General features: G+C 37.4%; 1 protein-coding gene and 1 pseudogene across 2 annotated transcripts in view; one reads left to right on the top strand and one right to left on the bottom strand.

The window, feature by feature from the left end:
- GLCCI1 (glucocorticoid induced 1) overlaps window positions 1-14214 on the bottom strand; it is a 110882-nt gene that overhangs the window by 25038 nt on the left and 71630 nt on the right. Inside the window, exon 4 of one of the 2 annotated variants that reach the window (XM_058526047.1) lies at window positions 4708-4824. In XM_058526047.1, coding sequence (XP_058382030.1) covers window positions 4708-4824 — 117 coding nt within the window. The remainder of the gene's footprint in view (window positions 1-4707; window positions 4825-14214) is intronic. The other variant, XM_058526057.1, reaches the window with a different exon arrangement.
- LOC131394705 (ferritin heavy chain-like) lies at window positions 6569-7121 on the top strand (annotated as a pseudogene).

The raw sequence follows: 14214 nt of genomic DNA, 5'->3' as shown, positions 1-14214 counted from the left end.
TAGAATGGCAGAAAGAATCTTCTGCACTGTTTAAATTTTTTTCTCTTTTCTATTTTTACTGAAAAAGCACAGTTGAAATCATGTAAGTTAAGTGTATCATATGATTCTACTATACAGCTCTGTGTGTGTGTGTGTTTGTGTGTGTGTTTAAAAGATTTGTTTCCTGCACTGACAAATTACCTTTCAGTATTTTTCATTTCCATTTTGTCAACCATTTAAGAAAACCTTTTGGATTACTAAGTAATGCAGCAACAATACCATGTTAAGTTCAACAACACTCACTTAACAAACTTGAATTGTTTTCAAAAGTCCTTTGGAGGAGTTCTCAAAAATTAACTACCTCTCATAGCTGTCATGGGGGGTACCAAAAAGCGTAAGACAAACCTTTTGATTCTTAGAGAACTTATACAACAAAAAGAAAATGAGAATCAAGATGACCAAGGTAAAAATAAAAACAGTATACAATCTCTATCTTCTTCTGAATGATTAAAGTTGTTATATATGATTCATAATGAGGTGTACTGCTAATCACTGATTAACACATGAATGATATTTCTCATACTCAGTGCTGTGCTCCTGCCTCTGTGAACTGCTGCCTGCTGATGTCCTTTGTCTCTTATTGATGCACCAGCTTTGTTGATATTAAAGTTGTAACTCTTTGTCATACATTTGCTGTCTACTTTAGTATCAAATATCTTTCTTTCAGTACTTTTATGGTTTTTCATAAACACTTAACTTATCATGTTTTATTTTTGTGTACGGTGTGAGTTAGTATTTCCCCCCCCACATAATAATCAAACCACCCTAACATTTCTTTATGGATTCTATATTTGATTTTCTTCAGCTGCTAGCTGATAATCCCTATTCAGAGCTCCACTTTAATTGCTGTAATTTTATAGTACTTTTTTTGCTATCTTGTGGGGAAAGCCTTTCCAAATTTTCTTTTCTATTAATTGGCATTACTTTTCCATATGACCTTTGAAAATAACTTTTCAAATAATAAAACAATACCTTTTAAATTTCCATTGAAACTCAATTTGTACATTAATTTTGGCTAAATTACTATTCGGAAAATATTGAGTCTTCCCACGCATGAATATGTTCCGACTTCCCATTTACATCTCTATTTTATATTGCATATCCTCAATAAAGTCTTACAGTTTGCATATTTCTTTTAAGTTCAATTCTACGCATTTTATATTTTTCATTATATATTCTAACATGCTATTGCTAGTTGTGACATAATAAGAAATATATATTTGGTTTCTGCCCCTGGTTCCTGTAATTCTTGTAATTTCCTGAGTGATAGGGGTGCTAGGAGCATTTTTTGTTCTAATATTTGGTTTTGACCCTGGATCCTGACACAGAGCTCCTAAATCCCCTAGAATTTCCTGGGGGATAGGAGCAATAGTCTTTTTTTTTTTGGTGAGAAAGATCAGCCCTGAGCTAACATCTGTTGCCAATTTTCCTCTTTTTGCTGAGGAAGATTAGCCATGAGCCAACATCTGTGCCCATCCTCCTCCACTTCGCATACGGGACACCGCCATAGCATGGCTTGATGAGCAGTGCGTAGGTCTGCGCCCGGGATCTGAACCCACGAACCCTGGGCCACTGAAGCGGAGCGCGCAAACCTAACCACTACACCACTACACTATTGGCTGGCCCCAATAGTCTTTTGTTCTAATGAGTTGACTCTTGGTGTGTTCCTGGATAGCTTCAGGATGGGGGCTAAGTAACCAGAAAAACCAAGGCATGATTAGAAGATTGGAGCTTTCAGCCTCACCCCCCATCCACTGGGGAGGGAAGTGGGGCTGGAGATTGAGTTAATAATCATACCTATGTGATGAAGCCTCCATAAAAATCCCTAAACTGTGGGTTCAGAGAGCTTTCAGGTTGGTGAACACACATCCATGTGCCAGAGGGTGGCACACTCCAACTCCACGGGGACAGAAGCTCCCACACTCGAGACCTTTCCAGACCTTGCCCAATGTTAACTCTTCATTTGGCTGTTCATCTGTATCCTTTATTATATACTTTATAATAAACTGGTAAATGTTAAGTGTTTCTCTGAGTTCTGTGAGCCGTTACAGCAAATTGTTGAACTTGAAGAAGAGGTTGTAAGAACTCTTTCTTTATAGCCAGCTGGTCAGAAGTACAGATAACAACCTGGGACTTGTAACCAGTGTCTGCAGGGGTGGGTGGGGCTGAGCCCTTAACCTGTGGGGTCTGTGCTAACTCCAGGTAGTTAGTGTTATAACTGAATTGTAGGATACTCAGTCAGTGTCTGGAGAACTGGAGAATAGGTGTGAGAAAAAAAAAAACCCCACACATTTGATCTCAGAAGAGTTGTAAGTAGAGGGTACTTTTACTAGTATACCTTTATTAGTATAAGAGAAAACTACTGATTTTTATATGCTTGTGTATAATATATATATATATATATATACATATTTTTTTTTTTTTTGGTGAGGAAGATTAGCCCTGAGCTAACATCTGTTGCCAATCTTCCTCTTTTTGCTGAGGAAGACTGGCCCTGGGCTAACATCCGTGCCCATCTTCCTCTACTTTATACGGGACACCGCCACAGCATGGCTTGACAAGCGGTGCGTCGGTGCATGCCCAGGATCTGAACCTGCGAACCGCCCCCAGCCCTTGAAGCAGAGCGTGCAAACTTCACTACGCCACCGGGCCGGCCCCTATATGCTTATATTTTATCTAATCATCTCATTAAGTTCTCAGTTTTTCCTCCTCTTTATTATAAAAAATTATAATCATAAACATAATTAAACAGAATAGCATAATGAACCCTCAGGTACACATCATCCAGCTTCAAAAATTAGCAAAAGATAATTATTTTATGCATAACCACAATGCCAAAAATATTCAATGTAAATTGGCAACAAGTGTATATGTCTTTTTTTTTTAAGTCAACAAGTCAATAGATCTATTATAAATGCATTGGGCTCTTACAAGAAAGATGCTTGAAATAAACAGAGTAGTAATATATTAATTCTACCAGATTAAGAAAAAAAAAAAGGAAGGCATGTGACTTTTCACTTGAAATGTCTGAAGCTTCTTGCCAATTGCAAGTTGTTTTACAGCTTTGATGAGGTATAATTGGCATACAATAAAATCCTCCCATTTTAAGTATGCAGTTCATTGAGATTTGTAAATATATACAGTCATTCAATTATCAGTATAGTCATATTTTAGAACCTTCCATTATCCTCCAAAATTCCCTAGGGCCTCTCTACAGTCAATTCCTACTCCTAATACTTTCTGTCTGGATAATTTTGCCTTTTCGAGAATTTAATATAACAAATCACACATATGTAGCCTTTTGCTCCTGACTTCTTTCACTTAATATGTTTCTGAGACTCAAGCATGTTGTATCAGTACTTCTTTCCTTTTTACTGCTGAAAAGTATTACATTGTACAGATGTATGAAATGTTATTTATCAATTCTCTAATTGATGGATATTTGTTTCCATTTTTGACTCTTATGAATAATGTCTCCATGAACCTTGATGTACAAGTCTTTGTGTGGACATATGTTTTTATTTCTCTAGATACCAAAGAGTGGAATTTCTGGGCTGTGTGGTCAGCATATGTTTAACTTCTTAAGAAAATGCCAAACTGTTTTTCAAAGTGGCTATACCATTTTGTGTGTCCACTAGCAATGTGTGGCTGTTCTTGTTGTTCCACATCGTCATCCACACTTGGTACTGTCAGTATCTTCCATTTTAGCTATCCTATCATTAGTTTTAATAGTTTAGATTATTCACTTTGATTTTCCAAATATACAACAATATCATATGCAAACAGTGATAACAATTACTTTTTCTTATTGCTCTGACTAGAGCCTCTAAACTACTAGCAAACAATATCAATAATTACAGACATCTATGACTTGATTTTAATTTTAACAGAAAGGCTTCCAATATTTTATTGTCAGGATTCCGCTACATTTGCAGTTAGTCACATTAGGAAGTGTCCTATTTTTAGTTTAAATTTTTATCACATAGAGATATTGAGTTTTTATTAAGTGTTATTCAGCACCTACTCTGACCTTCTGCTGCAAGGAACTAAAACTCATACATTTTCTTATGTATGTTTCTTATGTTGAATCACCCTTTCATCTGTGAAACAACCCCTAGTTGGATTTGTTTTGATACACTGCTTACGTTGCTTCTGCTATACTACTATATTTGATTTACTAAAATTTACATCAACATTTGTAAGTGAATTTGGTCTACAACAGCATTTCCCAAATTTTTGTTCTACGGGATATGTTAGTACGCGTTCCTAGGGGGAAAAAAAACCCCAACAAAACTCTAATCCTCAATTTATTCATATGTAAAATAGGGGTAAAATATTTAAAGAGATACAGAGATAGACAGGTTAAGGTACTATTAGGAAGATTAAATGAGATAATGTTCATAGTTCTTAATAAGGGAATGAGCTAGGATTTCAGCCCACGCCAGTATCAATCATCCTTGAGATCCCTATACTTTGTTATGTCTCTTATTAAAAGATTACACATAAGGCTAAAAAAACAAAAACTTTCTTACAATGATTTAATAAACAGTAGTAATTTAGTAGAGCTAGGGATTTACATTAATTTTTTTAAATCCTAAAACAATGATTCTCCCTATATAATGAAACTTTAAAAGGAATTATTCAAATCTGGACAAGAGGTTAGCCTACCTGAGTGTGATTGATTGCTATATGGTTACCATGGAGAGGTGACTGACGATCTTTCTCCTTACTGTGCCGACTACTCTGTTTACTACGTTGTAGCTGCTGCCTCAGTTTGGCAATCTGCTTTGGGGAAAGGGGAGGAGAAGCAAGAAGAGAACAAAAATAAACACCAATTTTTAAATACTTATTTCTTTAACTTTTGGATATTAATAAATGAATTTTTTAAAGGTTTCAAGAAGAGATAATATTTCACTACAATGATTTCTTCTTCCAAGTTTTTATGATTAAAACTATTGAAAATAAACAAATATATGCTACAAATGCTTTACTTGTAGAATTTAAATAGTTTTGTTGGTAAATACCTAGACTAAATTTCCCCAGATTATTTCAGATTTTACCTTTCTAACAACAGAAATATCTTCCTCTTTTAAACATATTTTGTAAGGTGAAAAACTAGTATTTCACATGTCTATTGATTAAAGTTAAACCCAATCTCTTAACATAGGGACCACACTAGTTCCTAAGTTCTCGTTTTCTATAAACAAAATTGACCTGGTTTATCAATCAGTAAACACTTAAAAATTGTAAATCCCATGGTGGTGAGGAAAATCAAAACATTTAGTATTAGTAACTTATTAGTATTTAATATCTTACTATATAGTACTCTTTTTTTTTTTTTTTTTAATTTATTTCCCCCAAAGCCCCAGTAGATAGTTGTATGTCATAGTTGCACATCCTTCTAGTCGCTGTACGTAGGACACGGCCTCAGCGTGGCCGGAGAAGCGGTGCGTTGGTGCGCGCCGGGGATCTGAACCCTGGCAGACAGCATCGGAGAGCACGCACTTAACCGCGAAGCCACGGGGCCGGCCCTATAGCACTCTTTAGTCACACGAATTTTAATTTATTTTATAGCTTTATTGAGATATAAATGACATGTAACACTGAGTAAGTTAAAGGTGTACAACATACTGATACATTATATATGGCACAATGATACCACCGAAGCATTAGCAAACACCTCATCCCATCACATAATTACCATTTCCTTTTTGTAGTGAGAACATTTGAGTTTTACTTTCTTAGCAACTTTTAACTACATACTATAGTACTATTAACTACAATCAAAATGCTGTACATTAGCTCCCCAGAACTCATTCATCTTATAACTGGAAGTGCATACCCTTTGACCAATCCCCACTTCCTCCAACTTCTGCCCCTGGCTAATCACCACTCTACTCTCTGTTTCTATGAGTTCAGCTTTTTTAGATTCCACATACAAGTGATATCATACAGTATTTGTCTTTCTCTAACTTATTTCACTTAGCATAATGTCCTCAAGGTTCATCCATGTTGTTGCAAATGGCAGGATTTCCTTCTTTGTCATGGCTGAATAATATTCCACTGCACATATACATGTCACACCTTCTTTATCCATTCATCCATTGACAGACACTTGGCTATAGTCACACAACTTTTAAAAACAAATATAACTTAGGGTGTATTCTCCTAAATGGAATGGTAACACTCCCAGGCTTAAGAGAAAAGTCATTATTACAATATGGCTTGGAATTCATTAAACTACTAATACATTTTATGTGACGTATAATCTGCTTCAAGCGTGCTAGACCAGGAGTAAAATATTCCTGAGCATTTTAAAAGGAATCATTATTACAGTCTTCGTTGGAGTTGCCAAGGTTTCCTGCTTCAACAGTGCTTGACGGAACCCGTTACTCGCCCCGCGCCCAGGCCGGCCGCCCAGAACCAGCCCTCCGCCACCTCCTCACGGCGCCCTCGGCCGCCCCAAGGTCCCGCCGCAGCTCCAGCGCCGCGCAGCCGCTGCCGCCGCCACCGCCTGTCCTCAGCCGCCGCAATGACGGCCGCGCTCCCCTGGCAGGTGCGCCAGAATCTCTACCACCAGGACCCGGAGGCCGCCATCAACCGCCAGATCAACCCGGAGCGCTACTCCTCCTAGTCTACCTGTCCATGTCTTACTATTTTGATCACGATGGTGTGGCTTTGAAGAACTTTGCCAAATATTTTCTTCACCAATCTCATGAGGAGAAGATGCTGAGAAACTGATGAAGCTACAGAACCAACGAGGTGGCCGATTCTTCCTTCAGGATATCAAGAAACCAGACCGGGATGACTGGGAGAATGGGCTGACTGCAATGGAGTGTGCATTACACTTGGAAAAAAATGTGAATGAGTCACTACTGGAACTGCATAAACTGGCCACTGAAAAAAATGACTCCCACTTGTGTGACTTCCTTGAGACTCATTACCTGAACGAGCAGGTGAAAGCCATCAAAGAATTGGGTGACCACATAACCAACTTGCACAAGATGGGGGCCCCAAGTCTGGCATGACAGAGTATCTCTTTGACACTGGGAGACACCCTGGGAGACAGTGAGGAGAGCTAAGCCTCAGGCTGGCTTCCCCTAGCCACCAGGTGACTTCCCTGATCCACCGAGGCAATGCATGCATGTTGGGGTTCCCTTTACCTTTTCTATAAGTTGTACTAAAACGTCTACTTAAATTCTTTGATTTGTACCATTCCTTCAAATAAAGTAATTTGGTAACCCCCCAAAAAATAAAATAAAAGGAATCATTAGCAATTTGGGGGAAGTTATTTAATATTGTTTATTATTTTCCTTGAAGAAAAGATGACATCAATCAATTAACAGTTATTTCTTGAACACCTACAGTAAGCTGTTTAATGTCACCTATTAGGCAAAGTGTAAATACAAAGTAAAGTCTATAAAATATATTGAAAAACAAAGAGCGAAAGCAAAAATACAACGTATTTTAATATTAGCTAAATATCTTGAATAGCCATGGCAACAAAAAGCAAAATAGACAGCTGCTATTAAAGCCTATAAATGCTCCAGGGGAAAAGTATATAGGTTGCTGGGAAAACTTATTTTTACTTGTGGTAAATAGAAGAAAAACAGCACAAAAGGAAATAAAGCACCTAGACAAAGGAATAATTTATATCTTTTCTTTTATATTAAGATCCTTAGATTCCTTTAGTTTTTTAAAGCTCTTTGTAGCTTACGGACTTCTCATACAATGTCCTTGCAAAGATATACAAATAAGATTATCTATGTTAATATTTGTCTTCCCTGCTCTCCATTGAAATGACATAATTTTCTGCTAGAAAACATTAATTTTCATGAGAAAAGAAATAAAAATTAGTAGGTAATCATTATAAATCAAGACATATTCTCTACGATAAAAATAAATAGGATTTCACATTGTACAAGTCAATTAGGATAGAGGTATAAAATTAAGTGTTTTCTGAATATTAATGATGTTTTAGTGGTATTCCAAAACCAGCAGGAGCTTTATAGAAGAGACTATAATGCCTAGACATTAATCAAGGCAATTTGTACTTTTTCATTTGTAAAATAAAATAATCTTTAAAAATAAACAAAAAAAATAATCTGAAAATTGACCAATCCTAATCACTCTATTTTTAAAGGCCTTTGAGATCTCAAAATAAGCCAGAAAAGTTTTTGTTCTAAACAGCTTTAAGAAAACCCCGAAAACAAAAAGCATACATCATGGTACACATCTTACTTTGCCTGGAATACCAACTTGAACTATGCAATCTCATAGTTTTCACACAATACTGTTCATTTTTGGAATATAACATAGCTAATAATGCTCTTGTTTACAATTCAGTAGAGATTAGGGTAAAAGGGAAGCCCATCTTCCTAAATATATATACTCAGAACATCACAAATTTTAGTTTAGGACTCTGTGAAATGAAAAGCAAGATGCCATAAATCTTCCTTTGCTTCAGAATATAGGAGGTTCCTCTGTTATTTACACCATATTCAGAAGAAGGGCGGACCTACGTAGCAACTGCAAATACCCTCGTCTTCCACTGCGTTTACTTAGAATTTCCCTTCTCTTTTCCCTTTGATGCTCAAGACACTATGGCCATCTGAAGCCACCTCTTCTCCCTAACCTCAGTACCAGTGGAGAGTAGACACGAAGGCGTCTCTGAGATGGAGGGGCAGAAGGAAATTATAATCCCTCCTCCCCCCACCCACGCACACATATACACACCCCTCCCACCTCATCCATAGCTCTTAACCTCTGCCAAAGACAGTTTCTCTAAGCCCACATTCCATTGCATCACACAGAAGCTCTTGGTTCTAACTTCAGTGGGCCTACCCACCCTAGTTACTATGATAAAGTGCCCACACAACCCTCTTTTACAAAGGGAACACTAGGTTATACTGACTGAACTTTATTTTAAACTAAACTGTAGATGAATCTTACTTTGTGTTTCTAAATATTCATTAGCTACTCTGTGGCCTTAAGAAAAAAATTAAGACTGGACCTTGAGGGTATTATGCTAAGTGAAATAAGTCAGACAAAGAAAGAAAAATACTGTATGATCTCATTTATATGTGGAATCTAAAAAACACTCATAGAAACAGAGCAGATTTATGGCGGCCAGGGGTGGGGTGGGGGGCAGAAAATGGGTGAAGGTGGTCAAAGGGCACCAACTTCCAGTTATAAGATCAATAACTTCTGGGGACGTAATGTACAGCATGGTGACTAGTTAACAATACTATATTGTATTTGAAAGTTTTAAGAGAATAGATTTTTTTTTTTGAGGAAGATTGGCCCTGAGCTAACATCTGTTGCCAATCTTCTTCTTTTCTTCTTTTTTCTCCCCAAAGCCTCAGTATATAGTTGTATATCCTACTTGTAGGTCCTTCTAGTTCTTCTGCGTGGCACACTGCCTCAGCATGGCTTGACGAGCAGTGAGTAGGTCTGCGCCCAGGATCCAAACCTGTGAACCCTGGGCTGCTGAAGCCGAACGTGTGAACTTAACTGCTGCGCCACCAGGCCGGCCTCAAGAGAATAGATCTTAAAAGTTCTCACTACAAAAAAAAATGGTCACTATGTGAGGTGATGGATGTGTTAACTAACCTTAACGTGGTGATCATTTTGCAATATATACATATATCAAATCATTACGTTGTACACCTTAAACTTATACAATGCTATATGTCAACTATATCTCAATAAAGCTGAAAGAAAAAAATTAAGAGGAAAGAAAGAGGAGCCTTCTTTAAGCATGAAAGGGGTCCCAAGCACATGAGCTCCAATGTTTCAAAATGTTAGAGAATAAGTGACCCTAGGTCACAAAGCAGAAATAATAATTGTAGAGAGAAGAATTAGCATAAAATATTCACAGAGAAATAACTAATATTTTTGTGGAGTTAAAAATCAGGGACTGGCCCCACTTAAGATCTGAGAATTAGGAACACATTTTATTGTAAATTATTAGAAACCTGATAATATGACCCTTGTTTATTTGCTATTTTTGCCCTGTTAGTTTCCCACACTATTGTTAAAATTTAAAAACAAAATAAAAAACACTAAACTCTCAGTCTTAAAAGACCCGGTGAGTACTTTTGCCTCAGGTAGTGAAAGAGAAGGAAATATTTCTCAGAATGAATTCTATTCCATAGCAGGGCAGGGAAAGGAGAGATTTTTTTTTATAAATTATTATTTTTTTAAAGAATTATTTATTTATTTTATTATTATTATTATTATTTTTTGTGTGTGTGAGGAAGATCAGCCCTGAGCTAACATCCATGCCAATCCTCCTCTTTTTGCTGAGGAAGACTGGCCCTGGGCTAACACCCGTGCCCATCTTCCTCCACTTTTATATGCGACGCCACCACAGCATGGCCTGACAAGCGGTGCCTCAGTGCACGCCCGGGACCCGAACCCGGGGCCGCCCACAGCGGGGCACGCGCGCTTAACCACTATGCCACGGGGCTGGCCTCAGGAAAGGAGAAATCTTAACTTATACGACTAAATGGTAACAGTAGGAAGGGAAGCAGGATCTTGGGGCTTTGGGAAGAGAAGAAAAAAAATGAGAAGACAGTTTAAAATCAGGAAAAAGACACTTTGCCACTTGCTTTTACGTGAATTATCTCATTCATTTTTTCAATAAATGCATGTGAGAAAGGTACTGTTATTATCCCTATTTTATAGGTGAGGCAACTGAGAGGCAGAAAGGTTAAAGAGCTTGCTAAAAGTCACACAGTTAAATGGTGAAACAAGTATTTGAACTTAGGGAGTGGAATTTCAGAGTCTGCTCTCTTAACCGGTATTCTATTGCCTAAAGAATCAAGTTAATAACTCACAAGAGATAAAGAAATCTTACAAAAAGTGAAGATAGACATACAAAATGGGAATGAAAAATTTGACAACAGCTGAACTAAGGAAAAAAAAACCCAAAACAATTACTAAAGATATTAACCCAACAAATTTTTTTGAAAATATAGTTTGAGAAGTAATTCTCAAGCTGTTATTCTCTTTTATATGAAAAAGGAATATGTGGCAAACTTTAGTGCTTACAAAGACCAAGTATCTCAAAAGAAAGGTTCTGCAGTCTAAAAACAAATTTTACATATTACATCCCATATTACATTCCTGTTCAAAGGAATTTAAAATGCAACAGTACCTAATCTAACACTAAAAATAAAAATTTTAAACCTCCTTTTCCTGATCATTCAGTGATGTTTTCCTTTAAAGCACCAATAGGCAAAGCCTAATGAACTGATTGCTATTCATTGACCTCAATGATATTCAAATGAACAAACATAGGCATATGCACACACAAACATGCATATACAAAGAGCACACGCATGTGCAAGCACATACACATGCACAGAGAGGTCACGTGCATGTACATCAACCCTCACATGCCTGCAGACAGACTTGCTTGCCCACACGCAGACTCACACAAACCTGCTAACCCAGGAACAGACAGACAGAGATAATCCCACACACAGACATCTCCACAGATATAGCTAGTTTGGGGACAATTTTTATACACATAAGTTTTAATATAGAAGTGTATTTACAACTACCAATAAGGCATATTTGTCAACACAGGCATGTTAACAACAATACCAGACTGACATTTAAAAAACACTTAGTTCACAAACCCACTTGATCCCACAGATTATATCTATTTTACAGATGAGGTAACACTCTCAAAAATAAAGTACCTTTCCCAGTGTAACACAGCTAATAAATGGTAGACCAAGTCCTTTAGCCTTTAATTCGTAACCTCTTTCTATTACCTACCAACGTTACTGAAAGTAATACTATGTTGTGTTCAACCACAAATAACTACGAGTCACTATGTATTGGCTCATATCTCAACCACTTCGCAAAGTAACTTCCTTTCATAATGTTGGAGATATTGCAAGATGTGAAACTGAAATAAAAATGAACAAAAATTTGATGAAGCAATTAACTGACTATATACTACTGAGAAGTTTCTATTTTTTCGATAAGCAGTTTGACCTTCAAAACTGTTCCTAGTGGATCCAATTTTAAGTAATGAAAATATTATAAAATATCTTTACAATTCAATTTAATATGGATTTAAACAGAAACTTGATTAGACAAATACATGTATTTTTAAAAGGTTTAAAATTAGGTTATCACCTAATTCCTTTGATTTCAAAGGGATAATCAAAATTCTTCAGACTGTTGTCTTTTAGGTCCAAAGAAAATATTATTGCAATTATTTTCCCCTAGTATAATATGATAAAAAATTTTTTCTTTTCAAATGATATATATATATATATATATATATATTTTTGCTGAGGAAGATTGGCCCTGAGCTAACATCTGTGCCCATCTTCCTCTACATTATATGGGATACTGCGACATCACGGCTTCACAAGCAGTGTGTTGGTCTGCACCTGGGATCCGAACCTGTGAACCCCAGGCCGCTGAGGCGGAGTGCACTAACTTAACGGCTATGCCACAGGCCAGCCCCCCCAAATTTTTTTGAAACCAAAAATTAACAGAATGTTAGGGCAGAAGGTACACTCTTAGTAAAACCACCAGAAAACTTCTATTTTTCTTACTTAAAAAAAAAAAGACCACATCAATAATATCTATTAATCACTATTTGATGAGAAGCAAGAAACATCCCTAATTATTTCACTTACTGCTCCAGATGGTTCCATCTAAGAAAAACTATCCTACTAATGAGAGGAGGGCTTACTGGTGAGACAAAGAAGCAACCCATGATTTTTCCTTATTTCCACTGAAGGACTTAAGAATAGTAAACCCCTACCTTTTTCCATTTCTCTTTACCAAAATCAGAAATAGTAAAATAAACAAACAAATAAATACAAGAATATAATAGTATTATTTATGTTCTCTCTGGGAATGTCACCCTGTGGGATAAAGAGCAGATTTGCTTACTGCTTACTATAAAAACAGTGGATTCCCCAAGCTCTGTGTTTCTCTCTTATAATGTGATCTACTGGATGTGCAGGCATCCATTTTGTCCCTACTCATCACCCCCATGGGACTTGGGGTTCAGGGGAACTAATGAAAACTTGATATTCTTTTTTTTTTTTTTTTGTGAGGAAGATCAGCCCTGAGCTAGCATCCATGCCAATCCTCCTCTTTTTGTTGAGGAAGACCTGCCCTGAGCTAATATCTATTGCCAACCCTCCTCCTTTTTTTCCCTAAAGCCCCAGTAGATAGTTGTATGTCATAGTTGCACATCCTTCTAGTTGCTGTATGTGGGACGCCGCCTCAGCACAGCTGGAGAAGCGGTGCTTCGGTGCGCGCCAGGGATCCAAACCCGGGCCACCAGTAGCGGAGCGCACGCACCTAACCGCTAAGCCACAGGGCCAGCCCCGAAAACTTGATATTCTTGATACTTGCTGTACTGTGAATAATAAAGTCCATTGTCTCTAAACTAGGAGTCTCATGCTTTCTGCCAGCATCCACAAAATAGTAAAACGCTAACTAATTAGGTTGTAAGTAGGAAAAATTGAATCCAAGATCTGAGAGGGTGTACTTCCTCTTTTGCCTCAATGAAGAGAGAAGTTTTAATGGAACGAGTCGGAAAGACTGATGTATGTTCCCCACAGACAAAGAGACATGATGCACTGGTATCTGACTCCCATTCCAGATAGTGAAAATGTTGAGCTAGGATGATAAGAGATTTACTGTTGCATTAGAATCAGCCTAAACTCCCAGACATTAACCAGACAAAAAAATGTATGAATTTCCCAGGAACCATTTGGGAAATTTAAGTGTGAGTCATCATAGAGGGTTGTTGTAGGTCCTACTTAAGAAGGCCACCTAGAGGAATGATTAGAGCTCAGCAGCTGAGAAACTGAATGTTATTTCCCAAATTCTAGAGGTAAGGGAGAGAGTAAGACTCACTAACTCACAAAAGCTAGAACTGTAGGTAACAGATGTGCAGCAACGAGGGATCTCCAAAGAACTCATGAAATTACTCCACAAAAGAAAGTCAATTTTAAAAATCGGTCAAGCCCAGGGAATGTAAGGGCATTTTATAATAGTTACCAGTCAAGCAGAAACATTTCTATACCCCTCATCTCTCCCCTCTCCAAGCTCCAGCTCCAGAGGGATCAGAAACAGCAGCTATGGAGTTAGGAAGGAGGTGAGCAAGAAACAGAAAAAGAGCTTCCA

The sequence above is a fragment of the Diceros bicornis genome, chromosome 3 (assembly GCF_020826845.1).
Source record: "Diceros bicornis minor isolate mBicDic1 chromosome 3, mDicBic1.mat.cur, whole genome shotgun sequence".
Classification (NCBI taxonomy): domain Eukaryota; kingdom Metazoa; phylum Chordata; class Mammalia; order Perissodactyla; family Rhinocerotidae; genus Diceros; species Diceros bicornis.
The sequence above is the reverse complement of the archived record's forward strand: the minus strand, read 5'-3'. Positions and strand labels throughout refer to the sequence as shown.